Source organism: Artemia franciscana, chromosome 16 (genome assembly GCF_032884065.1).
Source record: "Artemia franciscana chromosome 16, ASM3288406v1, whole genome shotgun sequence".
Taxonomy (NCBI): Eukaryota; Metazoa; Arthropoda; class Branchiopoda; order Anostraca; family Artemiidae; genus Artemia; species Artemia franciscana.
The window spans coordinates 5,589,155-5,611,653 of NC_088878.1; the positions used below are offsets into that span (position 1 = coordinate 5,589,155).

At 35.5% G+C, this 22,499-nt stretch overlaps 2 protein-coding genes across 2 annotated transcripts in view; one reads left to right on the top strand and one right to left on the bottom strand.

The window, feature by feature from the left end:
- The first annotated feature begins 1,220 nt into the window (after positions 1–1,220).
- Positions 1,221–2,979, top strand: LOC136036844 (zinc finger protein 12-like). The gene has a single exon (XM_065719175.1). The coding sequence runs from the start codon at positions 1,228–1,230 to the stop codon at positions 2,380–2,382; it is 1,155 nt and encodes a 384-aa protein (XP_065575247.1). The 5' UTR covers positions 1,221–1,227; the 3' UTR covers positions 2,383–2,979.
- A 4,550-nt stretch (positions 2,980–7,529) lies between these two features.
- Positions 7,530–22,499, bottom strand: part of LOC136036955 (uncharacterized) — a 50,382-nt gene continuing 35,412 nt past the window's right edge. The window contains exons 7-8 of the mRNA XM_065719343.1: positions 16,531–16,701; positions 7,530–12,786 (exon numbers count right to left, since the gene is read on the bottom strand). Of these exons, the coding sequence (XP_065575415.1) occupies positions 10,833–12,786; positions 16,531–16,701 (2,125 nt within the window). The 3' untranslated portion in view covers positions 7,530–10,832. The remainder of the gene's footprint in view (positions 12,787–16,530; positions 16,702–22,499) is intronic.

The window sequence follows — 22,499 nt, forward strand, 5'->3', positions numbered from 1 at the left end:
AAATGTATATTTTTGGATTTTTCAGCTAAATTGAACAACACTTCCGTTTCAGATACGTGAACGGATGAGGACGGTAGCTTAGAGGAATGTTCGAGGGTGACAGGGGAGGTGCTGGTTCCCTTTCCATAATTTTTATCTCTAAAGCTCATCAGATCTGTCAATTCCCAATCGAATGACCCCCTTTGAAGTTCCTACGACCGCTCATTCCATGCGAGTCGACCTGGGCAGAAAAAATACATTGTTAACCTTATAGTTAGTCGTCGTAGTAATAGCAGTAGCATTATTAGTCGTAGTCTTTTTACTAGTGCCAGTCATATTAGCTCTTAAAGTAGTTTACCAGTAGTAGTTATGGTAGTACTTGTTTCAGTATTCATGGTTGCAGTAATCGTTGTTGGAGCAGAAATCACAACTGTAGTAGTAGAAAAACAATTGTAAAAAATAGTAAAGAATAATTGTAAAAAATAAAGTAGTAGAAAAATAATTGTTGTAAAAGCAAAGTAGCAGTTTCCATGGTACTGGTAGGTGTAGTGGTTTTAGTCTTCTCAGTCCTACGACTAGCAATAGCAGTAGTAGGCTAATGTTGTGTTTTGGTTACTTAACCCCCCCCCCCTTATATGCTCTGAAACTCTCTAATTCATGCCCTAAGCTGTTCCTGAGACAATACGGATACCCATTTCGACAACCTTCATACACATGGTGTGTTTCTATTTAGTTAAACATCATCTTCAACATTTCAGTAAAGTTTCATCTTAATCGTTTTTAAACTCAGGTTGCCTTCCGATTACTTTTAACTCTTAAAAATCATACTAGAACTTTCAATTTCCAGTCGAATAAGCCCCCTCTGAAGTTTCTGTATTTGCTTCTATATGAAGTGGCAGGGGAAAAAGCACATTTAAGCCTTATCCAGCAAAATATAATTTTTGCTTAAAATTTTTATTAACCAAAATCTGACAAGGTTTTACTGACTTCAGCCTTGATGAAATACCATGCAACACTATTTCGATCGTGAAGTAAAAAAATAATATCAAATTACCATCAGCATCCGCAGTCTTCCGAACTATGTCGCAATGACGCCATATTAGGTAATCGTAAACCATTTAAAGTGGCTACATAAATGATGGCACCCTTGGTTAGCATAGATTTGACGTCATAAATGAGGTCATTTTATCTATATATACAACCTTACTTGAGCCACCTTCTTAGTTGATTACAGTTGTTGCGTTAGCTATGTACTTAAGTGAATCCCAAAATTGTGATTTGGATAAGTTTGAAAATCTTGTTCCGAGTAAAGACCGCCTTGAAGCTGCGGATTCACCTTTGAGTGCACACAATAGAAGCAAGACTGGTGAATTATATGAATGTGAAGAATGCAAAAAGAAATTTTCTTGGAAGTCAAGTTTGACTGTGCATGTTAGAACCCACAATGGAGAAAAACCCTATGAATGTGAACTATGCCAAAAGAATTTTTCACAAAATTCATCCTTGACTCGGCATAAGAGAACCCACAATGGAAAAAAACCCTATGAATGTCAACTATGCCAAAAGAAGTTTTTTCAAAGATCATGCTTGACTCGGCATAATAGAACCCACAATGGAGAAAACCCTTATGAATGTCAGCTATGCAAAAAGAAGTTTTCTGAAAAGATAAGCTTGACTGCGCATATGAGAACCCACACTGGTGAAAAAGTATATGATTGTAAAGAATGCAAAAAGAAATTTTCTTCTAGGTCCGGTTTGGCTGGGCATATTAAAACCCACAATGGAGAAAAACCCTATGAATGTGAACTATGCCAAAATAAGTTTTTTCAAAAGATACACTTGACTGTGCATATGAGAACACACACTGGTGAAAAAGTACATGAGTGTAAAGAATGCAAAAAGAAATTTTCTTCGAAGTTAGCTTTGAGTGAGCATAATAGAACCCACACTGGGGAATTATATGAATGTAAAGAATGCAACAAAAAATTTTCTTGGAAATCAGGTTTGACTCTGCATATTAGAACCCACAATGGAGAAAAACCGTATGAATGTGAACTATGTCAAAAGAAATTTTCTCAAAAACCGAGTTTGACTTTGCATATGAAAATCCACAATGGGGATAAGCCCCATGAATGTAAACTGTGTCAAAAGAAATTTTCTCAAAAGATAAATTTGAATGTGCATATGAGAAGACATACTGGTGAAAAACTATATGAATGTAACGAATGTAAAGAGAAATTCTTTGCAAGGTCAGCTTTGAGGGCGCATAATAGAACCCACACTGGGGAATTATATGAATGTAAAGAATGCAAAAAGAAATTTTGTTGGAAGTCAGCCTTGACCGTGCATATTAGAACCCACAATGGAACCCACACCGTTTGCGAGGAAAAGTCTTTTCCCTAATATGAGGTAGTACTATTGAGCTGCTTATGATATCGAAACCAACAGCTGAGTTTTGTGCGAGATTTCAGCTTATGCATACAACCTCTAGTCAACTGAACACATAGATAGGGGACCCAGCATTTTATGGTGTGGGCAAGAGGGGGTAGACATCTGGGGAGTCAGAGGGTATAGGATATTCTTCAAGGGAAATGGGCGTTGGAATATTCGTGAAAAATATAAGCCTAAACGTGTATTTCAAGATGTCTGAAAGCTTAATTTATTTTATAATAGACACTAGCCACCAAATAGAAAAAAAGACACAGGTGGCATGTTCCTGTCCAAACCTTTCAAAAGGGCATTTTTCTTCAATCAGTAATGAAAAAAAGTTACTATTTAGTAAAGATGGTACTCGGTTAATTTCAAATCAAAACATAACGGACACAATAGACAATATAAACATATACTAACAGATAATAGACAAGAATAGACGATAGACACACATGTAATAAACATAAAATTAAGGACTGGTTCTCGGCTTTTACTGAAATTGTCAGACGGCGGTATTATAGTGAAAACAAGCTTTCGTTTGGGTGATGGTGAATCTAATATAAGCTCTCAATTTTCACGTTCTCCAACTCCTTCAACCAAGAGACAACATTCCACATTTGAACTGAGTGCTATTCCAAAAGCCTCGTGTATTCTGTCATTCAGATGCATACGGTTTGAAAATGGCGTCAAAGCAAAAAATTAAACCCTTTAAATTACCGTTTTCAAAATCTTAAAACAAGGAAATTACAACCTCCTTCACCTTGAACAAGAAGAAAATCGGTATTTTGCATAGGCAGCACTAATATGTATGGGTGGTATATGTTTTGGGATGGGGATACATTGAATATCGTTTTTAATGTCTAAAATTCCTTTTACCATGTGAAACTCGGTACACAGGTACTGCATGATAAAATTGATAACAATAGAGAGATTGTAGGTTAATACCGCTTATATGTAAATACAAAATTTCCAAATGTGAGAATTTTTTGGATTTCTCAATGTGAGAAAAATATGCATACATTGTTCGAATGCACTTTATCCTACTTGCAATAGACATTTCGTGTAACATGCTGATACAGAGACAAATGTCGCACAAGTAATGCTGGCAAAGAATTTCAGCAGCAATCCTTGGTACATTCATGTAAATTTCTTTTCGGAAATTGAAACTGATTAACAGAAATAAATCGAAAAGCACAAAATGAAGCTAAGAAAGTATGATATTATAAATGGAGAAAACTTTACATTTATAGGTTAGTATATGAATCCAAAACGTAAAGAATAGGATGTTATCAGTGCTTATTAGGCATTTTAATTACAACTAAGAGAATTTGGAGCATTATTGGAAATTAGATTAGATAATGGAAGTAAAAATTTGAACATTTGATTTTTGGAGCAGATCCCCCACCCCTCCTATTCCCTACCATCTTCAATGATCACACTCGAACCGATTGGAGCTACCTAGTTATACTTCGAATATTATTATAAAAAGCAACAAGTTTTATTTTCTTCTTCGATGATTCCTTTTTCATTCAAATATTTTTGCTCACCGTATATATACCTTCTTATTTTTCAATTATTTCATTTCTATTCTAATTCCGGATGTAGAGGATGCATTTATAGATACATTCAAAAGTTTTAAAACAAGTTAAAAAAAACCTTTAAATATCAGGAAAAAGTTTGACTTCATTAAACGGTGTGAAACAGAAAATATAGTACCTTTTTGTGATTTCGATCAACTAGGCGCACCTACTTTGTTGAAGAAAAAGTTCTGGGGATTCACAGATAAAAATAAAGCACTGAAGATAAAGCTCTAAGCCAGAAGTTTCAAAGGCAAAATGTATTTGCATAAATTTTTGTGTAAAACATAATAGAAAATGTAATGTACTCATGTTATTGGAGAGTGGGGGCAATCTCTCCCCCCCTAAAAAACAACCGCGGATCTATACATAATCATTTGCATTGAAGCAATTAATATATTGTCGATAATAAATTATTTTTAGCTTTAAATTTTAGTTAACTAAAATCTGGAAATTCATGAGTTTATTTTGACGTTACTCTTTGTGTCATCGCTACATTACTACAACGTCAGTAAAGTGAAAAATTAACACCATGCTAATGACAGCATCTTCAGTCGTTGTAGGTAGGTCGTGATTGCCTCAAATTAGTATTATTAATTTAAAGACTTTTTCCACGAAACGAGTTTTTCAAAGAAAAGTAGAACTGCCTTCGATAAAAAATTAGCAGAAATAAATTCAAATAAGCTTTCAAGCGTAAAACTACCACAAAGCGCCATTAATAAATTAATGAAACCCAAAACAAACAGAAATTACAAGAAATAACTGAGCCAAACTCAAAACAAGAAAAAATTAACATGATTATGGCTGACAATCACATGCCTTCTCAAGACCAGAACATAATTTACACTTTACTGAAAAAAAAGTATATTTTAAACGATTTCACTTTTTAGACTTTGATAAATGAAAATTTATCAAACTAACCTGACATTTCTTCGTTAAGGTTTGGATAATTTTTCATTTATGAAAGTATAAAATGTGAAAACGTTATGAATGTATTTTGTTTCGGTAAAGTGCAAATTGTGTTCTGGTCTTGAGAAGGCATATGGGATATCGGCCCGTCCACCCTCCCATCCCATCAGGGGGCATCCACCCTCCCATTACTACAAATCTCAAAAAGGGCACTAAACCTTCTGATTAACAATCCAATAAGCTCCCTCCAAAGTTTATATGATCACCCTTTCTATGCAAACCTTATTTGCCCCAAGGGCATAACTTACAACCCTTACCTTGATGGCTGTAGGAGGGTTGTCATCCTCAAATACATAATTCCCGACATTTCAACTATGTTGAACAAATGGCTCAAAATTCTAGTTGGATGTGTTTGGGAAAATGGTGGGCGCGGAAGGGTGTGTTGTCCTCCAATCACTTTTAACCACTAAAACCGGCACTAGCCCGTTGGGGGAGAGGGGTATCCGACCTTCAATCACTTTTGATCTTATATAGGGTGACCAATCCAATGAGCTCCCTCCGTAATTTCTACAATCACTATTTCTATACAGACTTTATATGCCTCCAGGGCATAACTTAAAACCCTTGCCTTGAGGGCTGTGGGAGGTTGTCATCCTTAAAGACATAACTTCCGGACCTTTTAACTATGCTGAACAAAATTTCTATCTAAAATTTTGATTGGATGTGTTTGGGGAAACGGTGGGTGTCAGAGGGCGGTTAGTTGCCCTCCAATCACTTCAACTTTTAAAAAGAGCACTAACCCTTTCAATTTCCAAATGAATGAGCCCTTTTCAAAGTTTCTACGACAACTTCTTCGATACGAAGGGCCCTGGTCTAAAAAAGAAAAAAATAATAATACATTGTGTCGACATCATTCTTTATTTATAATCTTTTTCGTGTTTTTTTTTTTTATATCTTTATGGTTTTTAGAGACAATACTACAGCGTTGCCTTTAGTAAGGGCCATATGGCTCCAGTGTTTTATTATATTTTTTTCGCAGAGGCACTTAATATGGAAGGGGTCGTCGCATAAACTTCGGAATGGGCTCATTCGATTAGAAATCAGATGTTCTAGTGTTCTTTTTAAGAGTCAAAAGTGACCATAGGGCAACAAGCCCCCCCCCCCACTGCGTCCTTTTTTCCCAAATGCATCAAATAAATTTTGAGATAACCATTTTGTTAAAAATAGTACAAAGATCATATAACAAAAACTCCCGTGTCAAAACAACCACCCAGGGCCCTGGGGCAGGCGTTGTAAGTTATGCCCTTGGGGCATATATGGTTCTTATGGAAGGGATACTCGTATAAACTTCAGAGAGGGCTCATTTGATTCGAAAATGAAAGTTCTGATTCAAATTTTAAGAGTCAATAGAAATCGCAGGGTAACTAGCCCCTCTCCCCCTCCACGCCCTTTTTCCTCAAACCCATCCGAATAGAACTTTGAGATAGCCATTTTTTTAAATTGTTCAAATGTCAGATAACAAAACTCAGGTGGCAACACGCCCCCCAAGGGCCCGGGGGCAAGCGTACCCTGGAGGCATATATGATTCTTATGAAAGGGATGCCCGTATAAACTTCAGAATAGGCTCATTTGATTAGTAAATGAAAGTTCTAGTTCACTTTTTAAGAGTCAAAAGAGATCCAAGGGTAACTGCCCCCCACGAATTTTCCCCCAAACTCATCCGACAAAAATTTGAAGATAGCTATTTTGATATAAAAGTTCAAGGAAACTCAAGGAACTTCAAGGTCAGATAAGAAAAACTACGGTGGCAATACAAGCCCCCAGGTCCCGGGGAAAGGTGTTCTTTTATGCCCTGGGGACATATATGGTTCTTATTTTATTTATCTTATTTTAATTATTAATTCTTATTCTTATTTTGGTTTTTAGAGAAAAACCAAAATGATAAGACAAAACACGACTTCCCCTAAATACACAACGACCGATTTCAAAACAAAATTTATCAATATATAACGGTAAGAGACAACCAAAATGATAAGAGAAAATGTGAATCCCACTAAATACAGAACGACCAATTTCAAAACTGAATTCTTCAAATTATAATGATAAGAGAAAACCAAAATGACCAGAGAAAACCAGACTTCTCCTAAATACAGAACGACCAATTTTAAAACTGTATTTTTCAATACATAATAAGAAAAAACCAAAATGATAGGAGAAAACCTAACTTCCCCCTAAATACACAACGACCAATTTCAAAACAAAATTTTCAATACATAATAAGAGAAAACCAAAATGATAAGAGAAAACCTGACTTCCCCTAAATACACAACGGCCAGTTTCAAAATTAAATTTTTCAATCTCAAAATTAGATTCAGAAATCTTTTTATGAAAATGATCCTAAGAAAATTTTTTCAAAGACCTTATGAGAACATTTTCAAATACCTCTCAATTTGAGCAATAGGCCATGGTGCATGTCATGGTAGTATGTTTCATAATCCAAGACAAGTCAATTCCAAAGAAGGCTAAAGGAGATCTAAATCTTTAAGATTATCGGCGTGGAAAAATGTGGAAAAGGGGTATACTAAGAAAACTAAAAAAAATAAGTGCAATATGGAATAAAAACGAGCTAAAAAATACACAAATTCATAGCCTTTATTGTTTAATTCAAAATATGCTGCTTTAACAAAAGAAAAACACACAAACGCAAAATCACTTAAAAAAAGGTTTATTTCACATAATTTTTTTATAATAAAACAAACTTTTAATTTTGAAAACTTATAATTTTTCAAATGCAAGATCTACCTTTTAACATTCAATAAATATATCAAACGTTTAGAGAGGGATCGAGGAAAAAACAAGAAATCAAATGCAGGGATAACGAGCATAAATATTATTTATAGGAAGAAAATAATTTATTCATAACAGAAAATAACAGAAAATGTAACAGGACCAAAACATTAGAGATCCCACCGCATACTTGGGAGAAAAAGAAATGATATTTTTTAGCAAATTTTTCATTCGTAACAGTTTTCTGTCCATATAAACAATTTTTAAACAATTGGTAGCTCACTTAAGAGCTTCTCAACCCATAGTCCTTTATCAATATGTCTTTTGTCATCTGTTTTTTCTTTCTTTAATCTAGCATATTTAAAAAAAAATCACTTTCAACACTAGAAAGCAACTGGAAAAAAATTGAATAACAGAAATAAAAGTATCGGACCCTTTTACACCAAGTTTAAATTTTTACGAAAAAAAGCGATCTCAAATTTAACAAAGTTGTTCTAACAATTTATTTTCGCGGTTCATTGTGGCAATATTGACAAAGTATGATGCCGAACTAAAAACTAAATAATTTAAAACAAAAACTAAGAAATAATCTTAAGAGATCAACAGTTTTCAGATATGAACAGACCCAGGATGGTTTGAGAGGACTAAAAATCTCTATATTTCATATTCATGTAAAAAGAATTTGATTTTCAGAAAAACTAATTAATACTCTCATTGCAACTAAATTAATCACCATAAAATAATATTTAGATTTGTATACGGATTTGCTAATTTATGTATTTAGAACCGATCACAACTCAATACCTAAATGTAATTCTATTTCAGAAGAAAAAAGCTCAAGCGTTATTAGAATATGCTAAGAATGTTTACCGGGGAAACCAACTGCAGGTAATGCCCCAAAAAAAAAAGTACATAGAGTGGAATCAAGGGGGGGGGGATCAGTAAAACACACGTACAAAGAGACAAATATATATATATATATATATATATATATATATATATATATATATATATATATATATATATAAAAGGGTATTAAAAAACACAAGTAATGGCAACTTCGTTCGAGGCATAACCTTCTCTTACATTGGTGGAGGGCACTAAATAAGCTAAACTGTTTGGACACAACCTTCTTTAGTGATTAATTACTCATGTAGCAAGACTAAAAAAAGGAATAGGAAGAACATTTTGGATGCATAACTTAAGTGTACTTGACAAGCAACTTAGCTTCCCTTTCCTGAAAATTGTTTATTCCAAGAAAATCAAATTGTGGATTAAAAAACACTTCGCATTTTGACCCCCCCTCCCCCCGAAATGTAACTCTAGTTCCTATTTTTACTTAAATTTGAAAGACATGCGTGTAATAAAAGTATTTACAAGTTACTACCATTTCAATTCAGATTCATAGATATGTGTTTGTATGTATGTATCATTCGTATATTAGTGTCTTATCTCTTTCTCATAAATAACTTACTCCTTGAATAATAGATTCCTGAGGGAGGGAACGGGAAGTTAAAAGAAGAAAAGGGGCAGATTATTTGCAGGACTCACCTATCCACGGTTGCTATGGCACCATGTTCTACGAATAGTATACTATATAGTCATTTTTCTTTTTCATTCCAAGATTATAACTAAAGTTTATGTTGTTTAATTGCACGAAAAAAGACCATACAAAACTCAACCCTTATTTCAAAACAATGGGCAATTACAACTAGGACCTTTACCCCCATCATGTCATCCCCAGGAGCCTATTTAATATACTTTTTGACTACTTTCAGCATAAAGACTATCTCTGAATACTGATGTAATATAACAGGGAACAGGCGTAGGTGCCCAAGGGTGTATGTTGCCGGTTGGAGGGGGAGGTGTTTCCAGGCACTATTTTTGCTTCTTAATTTTATATATCTAGATCTCCTGAAAGAGTCTAGCGTTTCGTGGTTGGAGGGATTGCCCACTTTGATCAAATTTTTCACTTCAGTCCAGTTTTTTTTTTGCTGGTATTTGTGTCAGGAGGTGCTGTAATTAATTTTCCCCCGGGCAAAACCAGCCTTTGACACAGCTCTGCCATTGACCCCTTGTATTCAAGATTTGTTTTTCCTTGATTGTATCATTAAAGGCCAGGTCTGCCTGTGATTGTACATCCCAACTTGACTTGGGTTCTCTAAAACAGGCTCAACAATTCATAATGGTACTGATCATTACGAGGCAAACCGAAATACGTCGCACGCAAAGGATTGTATTCAGGAATCTCAGATTTTTTTAATTTAACTATGCCAAAAGAAAATCAGAGGAGCGAATTCCTCCAAAAAATATATATTTTCTTACTCCAAAATAACCTTGTGGCAGAACATTAGATTGATACTCTGCTTTTTCAAAACGGGGCCCAGAGATCAATCCCCACTGCGCCAAAGTTGGGCGACAAGGCTGCTACCTGTCCCTGTAAAAAATGTCCAGCAACCAAAACCTCCATTCTACACCCTACGTGCCACCAATGACTCTGGACTCTGGATTATCTTTATTATTTTCATCCAAAACAAAATCAGGTCTTCATGTCTCAGCCCTGGCTTCCTTTCTGAAAGTTTTTCACGGCAACAGACAAGATGGTCATACGAATGGCATTCCGCAGATATATCAAGTACCTTGTGTGCCACGTGGCAAAAAATTAGCAGCAAATCAAAGACAAGCTGTATAACAGGTCCTCTTCTAGCTTTCAAAAGAAGAATTAGAAGTCAGAGCAGACATGATTAAATCCGATCATTCCTGAACTAGTATAGTTTTATAGTGTTTTGCTTTTTCGACGTGTAATAAATAAACAATAATAACGACTGTAATCAAAATATATTTAGTTTTCTATACCACATATTTTATATTTTATTTCTTCGACGGGTAATAAATCAATAATAATAATTAGTATAATTATAATATAAACTGTGTCTAACTAGTGAATAAATAATAATAAGAACTAGTGTAATTTTATAATCATTTTTGTACTCCATTTCATATTCCTCTTTTTTTCTTCTCTGTCTCACCTTTTATGTTTTGCTTTTTTTACGGGTAATAAATAAATAATAACGACAATAATAGTAAAATATCGAATATAGAAAGAAAAATAGCAATATATAAACGAAGTCTAATAAAATCTAGCATTTACTACGAAGACCCAAAGCCAAACCGGGCTCCAAATGATGACGCTAATGCCTCTACTCTTGTATTCATATCTGAAAAAGATTCTTCTAGTTCATTACATTCTTTCAGTATAACCTGATTCAGTTGAGAATCATTCATTAACTGTACATCCTGGAGTTTATCATCAGTCACATTTTTAGAATCATCCGAAAGCGGCTCTATGTTTATAGATGGCACTAATCGTGGTGAGTCAAACTGAGGCAAGTTAGTAGCCACTTTACAGGGCAAAGATTTATTTTTATCACAATCATTCTGATTAATTCCCATATTCACTCCTTGAACATTTTCTGAAGGAAGGATGCGGACCAATTCAGGAGTACTTTCTTTCTTCGTACCCCGGCTATGTGTTTTTTCATCATAATAAGACGGAAATGAATCAGTTGTAGATATAACTACCTGATTATCCGGCCTGATTCTACAGTTTTTTAAACTATCACCATCACTTATATCCTCTTTTTTGCTAAAATTACAATCCTGACCATCAGTGGAAAACAGGTTTAATGAACAGTCAGTTCTTCCACACACTTTTTTTTCAGTAACAGGCACGCGAGAATTATTTTTTCCCCGATGTTTTTGCAAATCAAAAATACATCTAACATTATTTTCGTTCTCATTTGCCGGAACGGATAATTCGGGAGTCAAGTCAAGAGAAAGTTCTCTTTTCAAAAAATTTGTATCAATGCTATTCTCAACACTTTTGCAAAAATTACGAAGATCCTCATTAGTACTTGCAACAGCACTGTCATTACAGCGCTCTATAGAGGAATTAAGTAAAGAGGCTGAATTTGATAGATATTCAAAAGAAACCTTTTCGCTTCCAACATTGTCTGTATTATCCAGGTAAAACAGCCTTGATTTCGTTTTGACATCGTCTAAATCAGAACCGACTTGTTCACCAAAAAATGATATGACTCCATTTACTAATTTCGTATCAAGATCCTTTTGAACTAATAAACCAGGACTAGACAATCCCACCTTTACGCCATTGCCTGTCTCAGCTTCTTGGTTTATAATATCCTTATTAATATCACGTAAATTGGAATGATCAGAACCTTGAGAACTGAAACTAGGTAACAAATGACCAAAACTTGGATCATGAAGATGCTCCAAGTTACTGTCTCCTGGATGATTGATTGAACTGGTTGAATGATGTTGATCACTAGTGGTATTGCAAATAATAGTAGTAGTTTCTTTGTTAGAGTTGATATCTTTATCATGAAGATTGGGGGTACTAGTCCCTTGTTCAGTACTCAGGTCACTAGTGATATCGTAAATAATAGTAGTGGTTTCTTTGGTAGAGTTGATACCTTTATCATCAAGAGTAAGGGTACTAATCCCTTGTTCAGTACTCAGGTGACTATTGAGTTCTTCCAAATTTAAGTCCACGGAGCTTTCACGACCATTGTTTGAGTTTATTTCAGTTGATACCTTATCTCCCACCTCAAAAGAGGACGGAGAATATCTAAATGACTCTAAAGGTAGATGAGAAGACGAACCAAAAGCACTGGTGTTGCTTTTCAGAGACGATTTATTGATATCAGGCTGAATACCGATGGCGTTTTCTTTTGGTGAACTCATATACTCAACCTTGCTCTTAGAAAAATTACCAATAGCAGGTTCATAGCTCTTTTCGAAACTCTGATGCATTGAATCCAACGAATTTTCCCGACCGCTGATTGACCTTGGTCCGATCGACAGTCTATCTCCAGCTATGGATGAGGAAGGGGAATGTCTTCGCGAATCTAGACTTAGTCGAGAATATGAGCCTGGACGACCCACGTTGCTTATCAGAGAAGATTCACTAGCAGTTGAATGAGGACCTCCGAGAGGAAACGGCCTAGGTACTTTATATCCACATATGCTCTCACTTTCTTGAGAGCTTGGACGCCTGGTGTCAATACTGGCGTTGTGCCAGTTCCTGAAAACAAAGAGTTCATTAGCCAATATTGCACTGATTCAGTCTTTTGTTGCATTCCATCATAATAGACTCAGTCAAACATACTAATTTACACTTAAATCGTCTAAATTATAAATCAGAGTGAAACTAAACAATGTTCTCGGATAAGAGTGACAATAGAGGTGCATAAATTACACGTTGAAGATACTAAAATGAGCGCCCATTACTTCAAAAAACGAGAGCAATCAAGACCCCCTTCAAAAAGTAAAAGTGAAAAATGTTTATTTGAAAAAAAAGAAACTACTGGAAAAAACAATTTTGTGAATATATATCGTTAATTCCTTCAATGTTTAGATAGTTTAACAAGACTTCCAAATAATAATCAGATTCTTTGAAAAAATATTAAAGTATTAAAATACTGAAGTATTAAAATACTGAAGATGGACGCCTATAACGGAAAATGCTACCTTTTGAGGATACGAATAATAATGACATAGATACAACATGTCGACATAGATACAATGCAATATGCGAGGCAGGTATATTAATGAAACAAATATTAAACAAAATATCATCATGTTTTATGAGGGTAGGGGGTTTGTTAAACGACAACCTAATATTTTTAGCTTTAAAAAACCTGCGTTGAAGGGACCAAGAAAGCAAACAATATTTGCAATATATTTTCCTCCTTGTTTACTAGGGAAAGGGCTTAGATTTTTTAAAAAGAGATTAAATGAAAGAGACTTCTGAGTTCTCTCCAATTAACTGCTAATAACATTTTACTGTTTAAAGCCAGAGATTAAATGAGCGTGAGCAGCACTTGCATTTTTCATTTCATTTCAATTATTCATTTTATTTCGTTTCAACTTTTTTGTTGATGCTATTTTTATGAGGTTTCTTATTTCTGTGCTTCCCATATCACTCCGCCAGAACCAGATCCTCCCAGTTAATTTAGTTTCGGTGGCACAAGCTATAAAGAAGCTTAAGTCTAGCTCTATTGATTGTGATGGTATAAGTGCCAAACACCTAAATGTTGATTGTCCAGCTCTAGTCCAACATTTACAACTTCTGTTTCAAATGTGCTTATGCACCTCGGTTGTGCCTGAAAGTTTTTTGTGCGGAACAGTTACTCCGATTCCGAAAAGAGGAAAGATTCCGACTGAGTGTGCATCTTACAGGCCAATAACGGTTTCCTGCAATATAAGCAAAATCTTTGAGTATCTTCTCCTCCCATCAGTTAATTCTTCGGCATATTTTGGTGAAAATCAGATTGGGTTTTCAGCTGGGGTAGGTTGCCAGCGGGCTCATCGAGTTTTGGCTAATGTTCTTACTGAAGCTACTAAAAAGGGATTCGAGTTACATTTATGTGCTTTGGATCTCTGTTACTGTTAACACTGTTACGCATTCCCAAGCTATCTTTTCCCTTTTTAGTCACGGTATCAACATATCGGTAATTTTTCTTCTTAGATATTGGTATTCAAATTCCTTTTTGCGGATTAAAACGAATATGAGGGTTTCAGATAGTAAAATTCCAGTACGACGTTGGGTCCGACAAGGTGCTGTCCTCTCCCCCTCTATTTTCAAACTTTGTATATCATCTGTCCTTTCCTCTATCCCACCTGCTTGCATCCTTAATTCTGTAAATATTTCTTATCTTGCCTATGCGGATGATATTATTCTTTTGATCAGTAGGACTAAAAAAGGGCTCTCTTTGTCTGTTTCAACAGTAGCATCTAAACTTCATGCGATTGGACTTTCTCTTAATCTTTCAAAGTGTTAATATCTTTCAATTAATAGTAATATCACTACTCCTCTAATCTGTGGATCTTTTTCTATCCCGTCGGTTTCTTCATTTCGGTGGCTGGGAATTAACGTTAGTAAAACACTAAAATCCTTACGGACTCTCGCTGTTGCTGATTGCAAGAAGAAAATCCAATTAAGTTACTCTAAAATTGTTGCTAACCGAGGTAGATACAATAGAAAGTCTCTTACTAAATTATACTCGGTTCTTACAGATCATTCGGTCTAGTTTCTTTCTGGTATTTACCCTATTTTTCATAAAAAAGATATCAGTTCAATTCGTTCTTATTATTTCCGGTTTTCTATTATATCTGCCTCCATGGTATAGGAATAGGAGCCTCATATCTGTTTATAGTTTCCCGGATATTGGGTCAAAGCTCACGGAGCTTGCTGGCAAAATACCCCAGTCTACTTATAAGTATCTCCCCGCCCACAGATGCCTTACTCGTTTGCTTTAGTTTCTTGTTTTTTCTGTTTTGTGTAATGTTTGTTTTGTTTCTTTTATTGATACTCCGCTTTGATTTTTTGTAGCGGGCCTTTTATATCGGCTGATGTAACGGTTTACGCAAGTTCTTGCCGTCCTGGCACTCAAGCCGTCCTGGCCGAGTGGGTTGGTGCGCTGGATTCGGGATCCCTTGTCTGAGAGGACGCGGGTTCGAATCCCGAAGTACCCAATTCTTCCGTTTGGGACTGGAGTCAGTGGCGCGACTCTGTAAGCTTAGCCAGAGTCGACCCAGCTCTAAATGGGTACCTGGAGAAATCTGGGGAAGGTAAACAGGAAGGGTGTGCGAAAGCACAGGATGGCTGGCCCCCAACCCCCCACTGCACTTCCTGGCTGAAGGGCCAAGAAACGGAGATCAGCAACACCGGTACGGACTGTAAAGTCTAATGCCGTATCTTTTACCCTTTTTACCTTTTACGCAAGTTCTCAAAGATAGTCAATAACACCAACGTCGGTATATGGCCTTTATCTAATAACATAAGAACACACATACAGTGAGAGAAGGCAGCAGAAAAACATACAACTGAGATGAAGGTGATACTTTGAATTTTTCGTTTATTTTCTTGCTCCGTAGATTTTTTAATTTTGTATCTTCGTTATAAATGAATGTATATAGTATGGGGTTAGTATTATGCGGAACCCACTGAATTACTTTTGTTCTTTGATCACAAGTTTTGTTGCAAAAGAATTTCGTTATAAAACAGCTGGAAAAAATATATTAGGGATACTCAACTATAAGGGATACTCAACTCTAATATATTAGGGATACTTAAGATACTCAACTAAGTATCTCCCAGAATTATGGCTATTAAATTTCCTTTAAAAAGAACAAGAATTTCCGGAGCTAAGCACCCTTGGACGACCATTACAAATGGAGATGAAGTGTCTCATGAAGCTACTAATCCAGTATTCAACTCGAGATGTAACCTCTAGTAGGTAACCTTATCATGCCGTGATATGATAAAACAAATTACCCTAGTTTGTCACTAAAAACTCAAAGGCTTGGCCGTACAGTCTTCTGGTTTGATTGTTATTCTGATTGTGTCTCTCTTACATTGAATGTCCAAAAACCAAAATTCCTTTTAATCTGCTTGGATTCAATTAGTTTTGCGAATCAGCTTTTTTACTCTTGTGCAAGCTATGATGGTTAAAGTTAGATTAGGCTAGATTATGTTATTTTAGGTTAAATTTGGTTATAAATATCAGAGATGGGTTAAAAGCCTAAGCTAACCGAACCTAACATAACCAAACCTAGCCTATCATCGTCAAACTTTGCATTAAACTGAAAAATTTGACTGGCAACGCTGACTAGATTCAAGGAGAAAAAAAGTTATTTCGCACATTCACCAGTGAATGTCGACATTAGCGAATTTCATACATTCACAGTAACATCTACGTTGGTAATAAGTAGACCAAATAAGATTTAGTAAAGACTAAACGCTATATCAAAATAGTAAACAAACCCTAGACTTGAGAAACGCAGCATGAGTACCTCATCCAAATTTGGCAAAATGGCACCAAGATCTTTGGTTTTCAAACCCAAATAATGTCTCAACTGGCTTATGTTCCTGTTCAATAAATAAACTCCATACTGAAAGAGTTGACGATCTCTTCCTTTCACAAAAAGAGTAAATCTGAAATAAAAAAATAAATTGAAATATTTATAAATTTCAATTTACAAGAAACAAATTTTGTAATAATATAAACTCGTTTTGATGTTTTCTAATTCTTTTGGGTAGTGCTGTACTATGAGTGGCAGTTGCAGTTTTAATTTCTATTATATCCATGCCAAAGTGGAATGCCTTTTCTTATCTGTTTCTCCAACTCTTTTTCAGTGCCACACATATCAGAATGGGCTTAGAGACTGGAGACGACTTCCTCTGCTGAAGTTTTAATCAGAATAATCAAAACACTAAAAGTAGGAGAAAGAACAGGCTTGATTTAGTTTTTGGCTATTTGACAGGAACACACGCTTTCAATTTCGGGGACAATCTATTTAAACTTAAGGAAAGTATCTAGTTAGACCTAATTTGGAACAATTTTTTCCAGCTTTTCAAAATTTCCTCAGGTCTAGTGTATTGTTTATCCCTGCACATACAAGAAAAGAGCGTGCTTTACCTTCAAAAGTAAAAATAATTGGCTTTATTGACTAGTCAGATTCAGAGTGGTAAATTTTCTGATCAACTCACTAACGAGATGTGTAAGAAATAGACTTATTTTGGAATCAAAATTTCATCCTTAATCCAAACATAAAGTTCATTTATGCGGAAATGAGCTTTACCCCCCTAACGTGCAAATATATACCCTGAATTGTACATATGCTATGAATTTCCCAGTATTTTAATGAACTATTAAATCAATTTAAAGAAACGAGTGCCTATGGAAAATTTAGTGCATATATGTCGATCAGGGTATATATTTGCATTTTGCAGGGGGGGGGGAAGGTAAAGTTCATTTCCGACAGTGAATATTATATTTGGATTAAGGTTAAAACTTTTATTCAAATTATATGTCAATTACTTAGCTATCTGATTAGTAAGTTAATCAGAAAACTTACCTGTAGTTTATATTTGTAATAGGACACAAGGCCGTATCTAGGATTTTTTTCGGGGGAGGCGGAAGGGAGGGTTACAGAAAAAAAATCCGTAAAACGCAGCAAAATTTGGTTATATGCATTTTTGTTATTTTTCTACGCGTTGCACAAGCGTTCGGAGAGGAGGAAGGGTAAATCGGGCAATCTCCCCCCTCCTGGATTAGGGCCTGATTAAATATATGGTCATTTATAATAATACTTTATAGAAGACGGGGGGGAGGGCCTGGTCTGATTAGGTCAAAAAATTTTCAGCACACTTAGTTTTAGGCCTATGTGCTATTCCAACCATAGTTTTATGTGCTATGTACCGGAATGAAACCTTAGAATTTAGCTACATACTTGAATGTTTATAAGTTTCAAATCCTTGAACTAAAACTGTTCCTACTACACCAATCGACATCTTATAAGGTACCAACCAACAGAATTCAGAATTGGCCTTGTAGGACAGGGTTTGACATCACCAAAGAGCAATTGCTGCATTTATAGGTAGGTTTCACGGGCTGTCAATGATTGTTTCATGGGCTACTTCCGAGATGATTTCTCTTACTCTTCATGTATTACCATTATTCAAGGCATAGACACAAGAAATCCTAGATTACAAACTCAACAACTCTCAAATTTCTCTGATTAGCTGAAGAGGAAACGCCCAGAAAAGAACACTTGATTCTGCTTTATTTGATATAGCTCATCCGTCTTGATATGTCTAAGTTCCCTGTGGATTACTTAGTTACGCCATGTATAGTTCTATCGACTACTAGAGACACGCTAAAATACGATCGTCAAAGCAAAAATGAGAAATATGTTATTTAAAAAAAGATGTGTCTGTTTTTTTCGATTAAGTCAGTTTTTTGCTATTTTTCATCCCAGTAGTTTGGGTAATTGAGCCAAGTTCCTTCAGTGTTGAGGGAACTGTGCAAGGCGTTCAGGGAGTCATGCACTGGTCATGATTCAGTCTCTTGAGATTGTCACCTCTCGCTTCTCATCTACACTGAGTCTCAAGCTCAACTTCATTTTCTTCTTATCTTCGAAGGTATGAAGTGGCTAAGAATAGCCTTTAGCCAAAGTGTCAAATACACTGGCAATTAAATCGCCAATAAACGTAAACTTACAAAAATAAGGTCGCATTTTCACCTTTTCTGTCAGATTAGTTTTTAGAGTAATGTTATATAACTCTTAGCTTTAGCAACCAAGCAAAAGATGAAAAGACTAGAAATTCAAGGAACACTTCAACCAGGCAGCAGGAGTTCTTTCAGGGTCAAACTGTTTTTAGTTCTTTTTGGCTACGCCCAAGAATTTCGAAATAATTTTCAAATACAGCTAACTACCTGGGTTTGTGGTTTTTTTCAAGAGATTTTGAAAGAATTTTATTATTCAACCTAGGAGCTGACCAAACCAATGTTTTCTTCAGTTTCTTTCCATTACGTAAACTTCTGGTTTGACCTTTAATCGTTTTGCAAGAAGAGAAATAGTCAAATCATCCAGTATGGTATATATTAGAGGGGTAGCAGCGCTTTGGAAGACGGAACAGGGTTTGTTAGATGTTTTCCAGAGGAATTGTTGATAGATAGTTTTGGGCACCAATTTAGATGACCGTATTTCAAACTTTAAGTTGTGCGAAATTTGTGGATCTATCCCGCTTTTTAGGGCTGTAAAGGAAGAAAGGTTGGGATGGCTGGACACGTTTTCCTGATGAAGGGCAACAGATTGCCAAAGATCGTCCTTTCTTTCCATCCACATAGGACTAAACAAAAAGTAAATCGTCCCCAAATGGAGCGAGAAGGGGTCATACGAAAGGTTTCAAGGGAAACTGGAACGTCTCGGAGGGTGTAAAGAGGGAAGTTTTGGATGGTTTAGGATGAAGCAAGAGCTTCGCATCTGTTTTGGGCTCAGATGGCTCGTGCTGTAGTTATTTTTGGTATTACTAGTAGTAGTGAAGGTATGCTTCACATTCTATCAAAAAAATATAGAAGGTGATAAAAGAAGATCTTTTCGTGTTTTGGGATGTATTAAAATGCAATTAAGAACTGCTAGTGCCACTGAAAATACAGCGTTGCTGAGTAGAACTAGGAAAATTCGCAGAAACTTCATGTCTAAAATGTTTCGTAATTTCAAAGAAGAAAGAAAACAAGATTCTAGAGCTTTTTTCAAGGATAAAGATGCTAAAAAAAAATGTAGTCATTAAAGTATTCGGTTGAATACTGCGCTTTCATTTTGGTATATACAGGTGGTGGCCACTGGACAAGTGAAGATTGTTTAGAGAACCAGAAGATCCATAAATGGCAACATGAGATATTGACGTCCCCGTCTTAGTCCCAGCATGCTATTATTAAGTGAGTATAGAAGAAGTGATTATTTTTAAGGCAAGGCTTATTATGGAAGAATCAAAGTGGGTAATATGGACAAAAAAGTTTTGTTTACAACTTGGAGGTGTAGAAAATATTTGGGAAGGAGGATTTCAAAGGTGGGTTATTATTTTTGCTCAATGTATAGGGATGGTAAGGATGTATTCGTATTTTGATTCTAGTAAGGATAAAAAAGCTGAAGAAGAAATTTTCCGGGATTATTTGAAAGGAAGAAATGGGTGGAAATTAAATTAAGCCACAAACATCTGTTAGGGATAAAGAAGTCGGGAAGGTTAGTTGGTTTCGGTATCACGATAGACTATTTTCCCTAATTTGTTTATTTAGTTTGGAATTAAGGGTGTGTTTTGCTTTTAAGTTTAAATCAAGTGAATTATTATATTAACCATGGCCAATACAGGCTTTTAGAGTTAATATATATCAAATCATAGTCAATAACAGTGCGATTGGTGGTCTTTGATCTAAAAGTATTGGAATATTGTTGTCCCAAGCAGTATCTTCTAACCTATCTTCTATAGAGTAAATACACAATTCCAAACCCGGCCCCTGACAAGAGATCCATCAAGGGAATTTTTGCACTTTCAAATATTGGATTGCCTCGATTTGGGCGTTAGGACAAAGTACCACAAAAGATGTCCCGTGCATGACATAGGTTGGTAATATAGCCAATATATAAAGAACACAGGAGACATTGAAAAACTAGAAAAAGATCAGAGTATGTTTTGTCGACTTGGAACTTATGAAATAGTTTAATCTTATGTTTTCTTCCGTGATCTTTCGTGAGGGTAGTCATGACAGGTGTCATGACATTGAATAATAACATTGGTCATTTGAGATATTATTTGACTTTAAAAATCAATGACTTTGTTTAGTTGCATATGGCTCTGGGCGCAGATGTGCTCAAAACAAGAGGGCGTGTCTCACGTTGCTCCTGATTTTACAAGCTAGTGAAAATAGGGCTTTTATGCCTTGTGCACGAACAGTTTTAGTTCAAGAATCTAAAACTTGTAAACATTCAATTATGTAGCTGAATGCTGAAGCGTCATTTTGGTACATAGTACATAAAACTACAGTTGGAATAGCACATAAAACTACAGTTGGAATAGCACATAAAACTACAGTTAGATTAGCACATAAAAACTACAGTTGGAATAGCACATAAAACTACAGTTAGATTAGCACATAAAAACTACAGTTGGAATAGCACATAAAACTACAGTTGGAATAGCCATAAAACTACAGTTAGATTAGCACATAAAAACTACAGTTGGAATAGCACATAAAACTACAGTTGGAATAGCACATAAAACTAAAGGTGCTGAAATATTTTTGACCCAATCAGGACCAGTCTCCCCCGTCTTCTATAAAGTATTGTTATAAATGCAGGAACAGTTCCTAGCTTTACTGGAAATTTGAAAACGTCTTATTTTCGTTTACCCCCTGATTACTAATAAATAATTTACATTCAAATATGGTATTAAAAATGTGTTAAGAAAATAGATTATGAGACACTAAAGTGTAATTTCTGTTGTTCATTTGTCAAGTCCTGTCAGTCACTCAAGTCTTTTATTGTAATGAAAGGAAGTTAAGAGTGCATATTTTATGCAAAACTGAATTTATTTCACATCTTTTATAGCATCAGGTAGCTAGGACCTGATGTACACCTAATCAACTTTTTCCTTACATTCTCAACCAAGAATTATTTTTGCTGAACTTTTTTTTTAAAGAAATCAATGAAGATTCAGAGATAACCTCCCTCGGAAGACAGTCTCAAATGAATATACAGCGTCATACAAAGCTGTTCCTCAAGTACTCGGTGCAGGGCGTCTCCTTCTCCAAGTAGTCCAACCGTATCATATTTCTGCGTGTTTACCGTACTGGCTCGTCTGATAACTCATCGGAGGAAATATGGTGGATGTACACGTAGAAAACAATCACCGACGTAGCACCAAATCTCTCACAAGGAGTTTGCAATGGTACTATAAAATCAGAGGTATTTTTCACACCGTTGCTCAAAGTAAGGATTTACCGATGAGCAATATTTAAGGAGATTGTTTTGATGCCTTGATTTCCTTCAAAGGATAGGTTGTCCTTTGAAGGACAGGTTGTCCTGTCATAATAAGTTGTTGTACATATTAATGAAAACTGGTTGTGCACTACTCGAAAAACAAGTTGGCCATTATAAAAGGGTCTTTTCACGATTTAACGAAAAAAGTATTTCTTCCTTAAGGGTGGTTACACATCCTGGAAATTTCCAGGGTGAATATACTTATGTACAAACCTTCATTTTCAAAAACTAAAGCAACATTTTCCTTTTCTGGTACCAACTTCGAATGTTGTTAAGCCAATATAAGGGCATTGCCTAAATATGGCACCTCTGAAGGATGACAGGTAGGATTTCTTTTTTTATATTCCTTTCTTTTGGGGTAAATCTTGTTTCTATATCTGTAATTCAAACGCCATTATATAATATTATCTC

Coding starts and splice junctions, on each gene's coding strand:
- LOC136036844 (XM_065719175.1), top strand. CDS start 1,228: ATGTACTTAAGTGAATCCCAAAATTGTGATTTGGATAAGTTTGAAAAT.